At 34.4% G+C, this 10516-nt stretch overlaps 1 protein-coding gene across 1 annotated transcript in view; it reads right to left on the bottom strand.

Annotated features, from left to right (window-relative positions):
* The window catches only part of LOC113060804 (synaptotagmin-7), a 111212-nt gene that overhangs the window by 31203 nt on the left and 69493 nt on the right, over positions 1–10516 (bottom strand). Inside the window, exons 3-5 of the mRNA XM_026230007.1 lie at positions 5918–5997; positions 5000–5134; positions 1386–1553 (exon numbers count right to left, since the gene is read on the bottom strand). Coding sequence (XP_026085792.1) covers positions 1386–1553; positions 5000–5134; positions 5918–5997 — 383 coding nt within the window. The remainder of the gene's footprint in view (positions 1–1385; positions 1554–4999; positions 5135–5917; positions 5998–10516) is intronic.

Consider the following 10516-nt stretch of genomic DNA (forward strand, 5'->3'; position numbering starts at 1 on the left):
TTTTCTTGAGTCCGTGTATGTCCAGTCATGTTTTTTTGGATCGTTGTTTATGTAGGCCATGTCTCAAATGCCGACCTCAGCCTTTGCTGTCCTCACTTAAAAGAGAAAATGAGCAGGTGCTCATAAAACCCCTCCTAAATCTACTGCTACAGAGGGACACGCTGTGGTCTCGTGGACTTCATGGACACATGCAAAAGTCAGCATGAGTGGATCATTTGGGAAAGGGCCACAGCTTTCTTTTGTAAAACTGTCTGGTTTCTCCAAAATTATAATATTTCCTCCACTCCCAGCCTTTTGCTTCACACTGCTGACAGATTACGATTCACTGAAATATTAAGCACGTTTATGGGACGTTTAGTGCATTAATATTTCGTGCGACACGGTTTCACTTGCCAGCGATTAAAGATGGAAAATTTGTGTTTAATATCCTCCAGCTATCACTCATCTCTCTGAAACGGCTTCTATAAAACTTTAACCGTGTGCTGACAGCTCTGAAATATCTGATGTTCAGAAACTCAAATGATGGAAATCCGTCATAGCAACATAACATTTTCTCATCAGTTTATTACAGCTTACTGGAATACTTGATTCTGATTAACTCTCAATTCTAGTAACATGGGACTTTCAGCAGTCGAATATACTGTGCGTATGATGGATGTGAGCTTCAAGTATCATAATGTAGATTCTTACTCCTTCCAAAATACAACAATATCAAGATTTCATCAAAAAAACAAACAAACGAACGTAATATTGTGAAATATGATCTAAATCTAACATTAACAAAAATACGTATAATAACATATAATAGAAAATTTTCTATTGTAATATACTGTCAAATGTTATAAGTTTCTTTGAAGTAAAGCTGGATTTTACAGTATTCAGTGTCACAGAAACATTTATTATTATGAAAACCGCTGAGAAAATATGAATATCTTCTTAAAACTCAATAAAACATTGATATTTCCCGTCCATTTGTTTGCCGTATAATACGCCAGATTGTTCAATCAGCCGGTCTTTATCGCAAAATAACCCCCTTTAGGCCGATACAAGAGCCTTCGGCTTTCAGATTATATTTATTATCCATCTCATATCGTATTTGCAGACTGAATCAGGTGCATGATATCACCAGTTATGCCGGCTTTTGAGTCATTGCTGTGGCTGCTGTGTTTTATAATGGACTGAAATGAGCTATCGCCGCTTCGTGAGTGTTTCTAAGTGTGTGTGAGTCAGACGTACGGATCCTGCTATTATTAGACTGCAGGGCGGCCTGAAATCTCAGCACAGCGCAGACCCACACAAAGGCATTTTTTACTTTCTTAAACATCTCACACACACACACACACACATCACATCTCTCTTTCTCGTCCCCTGTGGGCTCGACTCACTTGCCGTTCTTGAAGTCTCCTGAATGCAGGCGGCTTTGTACCGTCTGCCATCTGCCGGCTTTAATGCCTCCCGTCATCATGCTCCTCACGCTGTCGCTGCGTGACGGCCCCCCTCCGTCCCCCAATCCACCCCCCATGGCCCCTTTCTGGCCCCTGGGCACCGTCCCACTGAGGGAGCCGCCAGAAAGAGAGCCGGAAGGAACGAGAGAAAAGGAAAAAGACAAACATTGGGAGAGAAGAAATGGTTACAGGTTTGGATAATTATCATTTCTCCCATGAGAGTGTTGCATGTGTGACCTCACAGCGAACTACACGACTACCTGCTAACACAAGTCACCCTGGGATTCACCAAGTGCAGATTCTCCTCTAGGGGGCGCAACAGAGACTAGTTTTATCATTTCTCAATTTCACATCATTTCACATTTAAGTGAACAGTCCTTAAAAGAACCATTTTTATTAATTATTTAATAATCTGAAGTACCTTTGTGCAATGGAATGGTTGGATAGATGTTAAAGGTTACCCATAGAAGCCAATAAAGAACCTTTATTTTTAAGGGTTCTTTATGGGCATCAAAGGTTCCGTGAAGCGCCTTTAACATCCATGGAACATGGAATCTTTTTTTCTGTGGAATACAAACACTTTTGGAATCTTTATTTTTAAGAGTGGAGAAGAACAATTTTTTTTTTTACATTTTAAGCATCTAAAGAAAATTCTCCCACTATACACTCTTAAAAATATCGGCTCCAAAAGCATGTAAAAAAAAACAAACAAACAAAAAAAAAGCCATAGAATAAACTAAGAGCAATTGTTTTCTTAGTGTGTAGAACATTTTAAACATCTAAAGCAGCTTCTGCCACTAATAAGTGAATAATACATTGGTGTACAAATGGACTTAAATAACCACATTTGTTCTCCCAGTGATATGTTTCGCATCAATGACACCTACACATCGACACATACAATTCGACAAGGGTTGCTTCTGCCATCGATATTTATAATCATGGTGACCGGTTTGTAAACCTGGTGAAAGTCATCATGCAGTTATTAAGAGATCTATAACACTCCTGCACTGCTCAAACACACACACAATGCAACATCAACACCAACAAAAACCACAGAAGGACAGAAAAGAGAGCTTTAAGTGACAAAGCTGGGAGGCGCAGATTGCCACAAAACCAAGGTGCCTATCCCTATCTGATTTCACACTTAAAATAAAAACACATATATAGTAATATTTCATAATAATAATAATAGTATATATATATATAAATTTAAAAATAATGTTTTTTATCTGATACCGATAAACCAATAATTATTTTTATGTTATGGACAACAACTAACAAAGATGATGATGGTAGCAATAATAACAACAATAATTTTAATATTTACCAGGGATGCACCTTTTAGCAAATAACAATATCACAATATTTATTTTCATGTTATGGCCCTATATTAGGTTGTATAATTATAATCGACTGTTTTGAATGCTACAAGTAAATGTATGCATCGCAACATTATTATGTACAGTAGGAAAAATGGTTATTAATTTTAAGATTTGCTAGAGATTAGATTTTAATTACTAAATTATTAGTGTAATTAATAATGTTAGACAATGAAGACAAAGTAAAAAAGGTGAAATTAGTTTGCACGATTAAATATACAAAAGCAGCTAATAATAAATATTGAAATTTTAATTTATAATAAAAAAATATATTTTTTTAAATCTCTAATATTAGCCAAAATATATTGTGCATCCAGAAATACAATCATCTAAGTTATTGTTACAAAAAGGCTCACAATATAATTGATATATGAACTGTTTTAATGTATAGACATAAAGAGGCTCTAAAGGATAAATCAAGATTAAATGCTACAAATTGTCTGTTCCAGGTGGGTTTTGTTTCAATCTGTGTCCTCATATAGCAGAGCTTCAGTGCAGCGGTCTGCAAACACCCCACACCGTTAAATCCAGCAGGTGCTCACCGGTCGAGAGCCGGGAAAATTGAATCACCTGAGCCTCCGCAGCTAACATGTTAATTTCATTTTTCATTTTCTGGACGGGCCGCCCCATCTGACCCCCTCTGTGCATCTGCTGCTGGATGCTTTGATGGACAAGCGTGTTTAAACCCTTTCGCTCTTTATGGGAAGCGGTGGGCGAAACCTGTCTGGATTAGGCCGGCGAGGGTTTACCGCTGAAGAATCAGGAAGGTGAGAGGGACACATTGAGCCAGAGGAAGGTGAGAGGCAGAGAGCACAGAGCCAAAACAACAGTGTGTCAAAACAAGGTGAAACTGTAACGGTCAACCCTCAACAGCAAGGAGGGATACACACCACTGATGCAGGGTTTGTTTGTTTGTTTACTGTTATTGTTGCTGTTTGCTGGACACCTGAAGGGGGGGGGGGGGGCTGAAAGGGTTAAGGGAATAAGCTAAGAAGAGAAAGCAGGGCTGTAGGGAGTGAGGGATCTGTAATGTCCAATTTTTGCACTTTTAGTAAAACTAAATGGATTTGAAGAAGAATATTGCATCTAGTGTGGAATTTATATATCTGGCTATAACCGTGCAATACATTAATAATGTCCCTTACGTCAATTTGGCATTGAAGAATAAAATCTGCATAATGACTTTCATTCATATTGCGAGCTTAAACACGAAATGTGCAATTTACGCAATACTAGCGACGCCGCACAAATAAATCAACTGATTGTAATTCCGTTTGGTGTCACTAGGGGAGCCGATACCATTCAAACAATTAAAAATGATTTATGTTAACTGAGATAAAGCTGAAATAAAAAAATTATATAAATACTCGATGAAAAACTTTAACTTAAACAATATCCAAATGAATATGTGAAGGAAATTATAATAAATAAATAAAACATATGAAATATAAAACAAAATTAAGTACTAAAATCACTAACTAAATAGAAATAAAAATGTATCAAGTGACAATAGCACATAACGAACTAAAATGAAAATGGAAAATATATAAAAAAAGTAAAAATAAATTCAACGTTTTAATAAATACTGTAATAGCTTAATCTGTATGTATATATATATTTATTATAAATAAAATATATATATAATAAATAAATATGTTTACATTTAATAAATATAATGAATAATACATTTTAATATATTATAGCTTAAAATATAATTTGATTTAAGGAAAAATAAAATATTTAAATATCTATAAAATATATTATTTTATCTAATTAATGCTTTATAATTCCTATAAAAATGAGTATATTTATCTATAACTCACTGCACACCAAAACATAATTAGATGCAAACGGATGAAAGTTATTTCTCTGCATCAGCAAAAAAAAAAAAAAAAAAAGATGTATAGTTTTTAATTTGCTTCTCATTCATTTCTGTAAACATGTTCATGTTATAGACCATATGAAGCATTTTTAGGAAAACCTATTCCGGCTTTTGCACATAAACGGCACGTAAAAAACAAAGCAAACAATGCTTGCTACCTTTATATGTCAGTCAGACAGTGGTTTCCTGTCTAAGTGGGCGGCTCTTGACTAGTTAAAGGTCTGGAAACACAGATGGAGGGTGTGACCGCTGAGGGTTTGCTGTGAGCGGTGTCTCTTACTCTTACTCACTTGAGTGTGAGGCGTGGATCTCCGTAAGGGGCATAGGGAGAAATGTTTAGTACAAACTCCTTGGGCGGGTATGAGCTCCAGCGCTGCTGTACTGAACTGCTGTCATTGTTATTCCAAAAGTCTCTGTCTAAATCACTGAAGAGACACACATACATGTCAGTAGAGCATCAGCCATCTTTCCTCCATCAGTCTACACACAGACGGTCTCCGGGCGTCTCCTTATCCGGGACAAGAAGTGGTTAAAAAAGGAAGAGGAGGGGAATACGCCACGGTGCACAGACAGTGTTACGAGCAAAAAGGGAAATAAAAACAGAGCGAATGCATCCATAAAGCAGCTAGATTATACTGTGCATTCATCAGACTGATCAAAATCAGGAGAGAAAGAGAGAGATCATCACACTTGAACAAAAATACATTATTAAACATCATAAAACCAACATTAGATGCTCTTTTTGGCTGAAAACCATTCAAGTTTGGCTCAAAAAAAGAAAAGAAATCAAGGGTGGAGAGAAACATGAAGGCTCAGAGGAACCTGATATTGGGGAAAAGATCTCATCAAGTTATAATTTCAACAACAGCTTTAAAAAAAAAGCCATTTTCAGTGAAGAAATACCTTTTCCAGAAGCACCTGCAAGCTTCAAATCCAAAGTAATCATAAGCACACAACACATGCGCGACATCACACCAACTTTTACCAGCGCATTCGTCCCTGAGAATAACCGTCCCGCAAACACAGCAATGCAAAAAATATCACATTTTATTTCTTAATAACACTTTTTACATCATATGCATCTAAGTAAGGCACATTAGCATCTAAATGAATTAAAACAATGGTTAATTTTAAACACATTTTCGAGACTTTCTTGCTTACTCTGATGGACCGATTAACAAAAACGAAACAAATGTCCCTGCACCTACTTGATGGCTTTTTTCTCTCCTCTTCCTCTTCCTGAATCGGGAGAACTGACGGACTCCACTCCTGGTTTATTCCTCTTCCCCTGAAAGACAGAGAGAAGGATAAAGGAAGTTCATTCCCAGTCTCCTAATTGATCACAAGCTCCGCCTCCAACTTCTGTTCCCGCTCTCCTCCCTGATGCTTCGTTCTGATTGCTCAAATCACACGGTCGGTCCTTAGTCATCGCACACAAGCATCATATTTAGATGGAAATAGCCCATTTAGCTTTCGGGAGCGTGTGGGAGAGACAGAATGACAGAGAGTGTCTTCAGAGGAGTAGGTGGAGATGTGGAAACCCTTCATAGACGTCAGTGCTGTCCGCCTCTCTGCTCTATTAACCACACGTTACACGAGGTTTGAGACACAGCCCACATTCAGGTTTAATGTTATGAGTTACAGAAGTTATGTCGTCAACTTTTGCATGATACATGTTATTTCTTTGTGAATGCCACATGGTAACAGCTTCTTATATTTATTCTCAAGCACAACCAACAGATAACATGACTTTACCGTGTATATGTGATGATTAAAAACAGTTGCAAAAAGAAGAGCGAACAGAAAAACAAATCAAGTGCATTTAATGTGTTTTAATTTGAAAAATAAATACATTCATACATTTAAAAAAATATATCTGAAAATGTACCTTCTACTGATTCCTCCATACTGTTTTATAAATACAGTAAAGTAGATACAGTTTTGTCTTACTTTAGTTACTTGCAACTGAAAAATAACCCATAAAGTATTCAAACGGGGAATTTAAATTGTTTTAATAAATTATTATACTATTTATTGACATTTAGAATTTTATTTTAACTATTATTTATTATTTATTTTATTTTATCTTAGTAATTTTGTTATGTGCATTTGTCATTTTTATATATATATATTGTCATTTTTATATTTTATATATTTATATTTATATATTTTGCATTTTTATAATTAATTTAGTTTAGTTCCTATGACAGCATCTCAAATTTTTATTATTTATTATTTATTGTATTATTTTATTTATTATATATATATATTTGCCTATTTGTACATACATAATAAAATATAATAATTACATATAAAATATTGTATCTATTTAATTTTTTAGTTTTATTTGATTTCAGCTTCTCTACTCTTTCCTGGTTCATCTTAAACTGGTTCTCATCAGGTTTGATTAAGAAAAAGACATGTTTTGCGGCATTCAGATTTCAAAAGGAGTTTTCTTTCTTTATTAATGTGTATCTTTGTATCTGATGGTCTCTGAGATAATATGAATAGCAGAGGAGTTTGAGAGTTATTACCAAAGTATGGGGGTGAGATTCATATAATGCCGAGAGGCTTCTGCATTTCTCTCTTTGCAATGCATTATTATTGTATGAGACTTAAAGACATAGTTTAGTCTGTCCTCATATATTTCACCTCATCATCTCAACATCATCTGCATTTGTGCATTTATACTAAATGTATTTAGAAACCACATTTTTACTCTGCAATATGTGTGGTTTTAACTCTGAATCTCATGACTTTAATGTATGCTACGACGGAAAACCAATGGTTAATATTAATAAAACTCAAAACAGTCTGAATAATTTACTCTGGCTTCTACGACTTTCACTTAGGAGCAAAATTCTGCCTTTAAACGTAAAAAAAAAAAAAAAAAAGTGAAATATATCGTGATAATTATCGATATCGAATGATATTAAGATTTTTACCGTGATAATTTTTTTGATATAGAAGCAGTACAGCTATTATAGTGATGCAACACAATTACGAAAGTATTTTAGGAGCATCACATCAGCGTATCTAAAAGTCTCAAAACCACAAAGAAATGAGAACAAGATCTGCTCTGAAAAATAAACACAGGTACAGTCCGTCATTTTCCTCTCGTCCCATCTGCGCGGTTAACGCGGTGTCAGGTTTGGCGAAGTTAAAACTCCTCAAAGCGAGATGTGTCCCGCAGCAGCGCTCGCTGTCTCATCCCATCTCGTCCCCGCGCTCCCGTCGGCCGTCGTCTGAGGAGATGACTGCGGTTCTGGCTCTAGTTCGGCTTGTTCTGCAGGAGGCACGGGGCAGATCATGGGGTCAGAGGTCAGGGGTATCATTAGCGCTGGCCGAGAGGAGCGTGCAGCGAAGGGACAGGAGCTTGACACGCTGCCTAATCGTGGTCAGCGATTGGTCGAGGGCTGCGAGGCTACAGGAAACTCCCTGAGCAAGGACAAACTCTGAATTCACTGAGCTTTTGGTCTTTTTCTGGATGCAACAAACAAACAAATAAAAGTCCTGACTGAATATTGTTTCACATCAGTGAACTATATAATGTGTACCAATTCATCATTATTTAAAATATTTTTATGGTAGTTTCATTATCTTCCTTTGTTGCAATAATAATTTATATCGGACATATTTAATTTTTGTACAAAAAAAAAAGAAATTGTAGAAATTCTGATTAAAATTGAAAAAGAAAATAATTATGAACATTTCATAATTGTAATTTGTTTTAATAATAACAATTTAAATACATTTGTACATAATTTAAACTTTTTTTTTCAAAATCCATTATTTACAAAATCAAAGCCAATTCAGTTTTTTTTAATATTCTGTATATACAGAGCATTACTGAATATTTCAAAAAGTGAAATATTATTTTAAAGAAATTAATACTTTTCTTATTCTTCAGCAAGAAAGAATTAAATTGATTGAAATTGGCAGTAAATGTTTTTATTATGTTGAGAAAGAGATTTTCTGTGCATTAAAGAATCCAGAATAAAAAATTAGTTTCCACAGAAAATGTTATAATAATAAAAAAAAAATGTATTCAGTCTTTTTATATTTGATCAAACAAATACAGCCTCGGTGAAAATAAGACTTATTTAAAAAAAATCTTTTTTCTTTAATTGAATACTACTTTTTATATAACAATAATAATAATAATAATAAAACAATTTCATATATAATAAAAAATAATACAAATTATTTAATAAATATATTTTATAGCATTTATTTTATTACTATTATTTTCATTATTATTTACTTGGTTTTTATAATAAAATAATTTATATGTGATCTTTTTTATATATTGTTTAATATTTACACATCTTGCTCCTCTTCATGTTGACTTTAAAGCCGTCTTCTTGCTGATCCAAGCTGGTGTCCCAACTCTAACCATCTTTGAGCATCTTGAGTTAGTCCTGAGCAAACATCCTGACCATCGTATGTAAAGCTAACGGTAATGAAAAGCTGGTCTTCTTCCAAACATCTCCGTCTCAGTCTGATACACTGATTTAAACATAAAAGGACAGTCGAAGAATCACCCAGATGTGCACAGCACACACAACTACTTACACATGAGTCAGCCAGCCGGAGGGGACAGCAGCGACACACACACACACACACACACACACACATTATAATTACTACTGACTAACCCTAGAGACTATATGAGGAGTAGAAGACTGGATGCTCATAAAAAAATGAATGGAAAAAATCAGAACACACATAACTGTGTCTGTAGGAATGAAAGCCCTGTCTTACGACTATGAGAATCAAACATTTGGTTAATTTTTGAGAGAAGCAATGACTGTGATTTTTAACGATTTATTTTTTTTATTTTTTATAATTTAATAAAAATGAAACATTATAAAATAATATAAAAAATATATGTATATGCACCGGACCAACACACCAAATAAAAGCTCGTTCCAGTGTTTTATTTTCCATTGCAGTCCATGGATCTTCAGAGAATCCCATTATAAAGCACACAGTAAAAGCTGTAGCCACAAGCACCATGCTATCAATTATCTCCACACCACAGTAACACAAGTTCACCTTCAAACACAATCCAACACTCAACTTAGAGCACATGGATCAATAAACCAATTAAAAGAGACACTTAAGACACATCCAGGACATGTTCAGAGCCACTTACAAACACGTAATGAGCCGTGATGCATGAACCACGACAAAGACTGAGCACACGTGCAAATACAGACATGTATACGCTCATGTTATGGCTTATATGTAGCATGTCTCTATCTGTCATGCCTCACTTTCAGCTTTATAATAAACTGATGTGGTATTCAAAACACAGTGTCCAAAGAACATGGTAAAACCATGCTACTTCTCTATAAAGATAATACTCTGTGATTCACCTTGAAGCAAAATACTAATTAGCAATTTAAAGCACACTAAAATCAATACGCTAATTAAAAATGGGCCTTTAAGCAGCATGCAAAAGCGACACAAAAATACAAGATAAGACATAAAAGACTAAACATGTTCGACATGATTTTTGAGATGCCCTCAAAGACTGATTATATATTCAAACACATGCATGTTGCTTATATATACTGCAAATAAGAAATACAGTTAAATTAAAATAATGCTTATATATGATGGTTATAAATATTTGCAAGTACTGAAAGTAATAAAAAATAAATATTTATATATAAATAACAATTTAAGATGCATACATTTCTCTAAAATTTAAATTTAATGATATTAAAAAATATATTTAAAAAAAAAAAAAATAAAAAAAAAAATGAAATATGTTAATATCTTACGCAACTGAGCTTCAA

The sequence above is a fragment of the Carassius auratus genome, chromosome 42, assembly GCF_003368295.1.
Source record: "Carassius auratus strain Wakin chromosome 42, ASM336829v1, whole genome shotgun sequence".
In the NCBI taxonomy this organism is placed as follows: domain Eukaryota; kingdom Metazoa; phylum Chordata; class Actinopteri; order Cypriniformes; family Cyprinidae; genus Carassius; species Carassius auratus.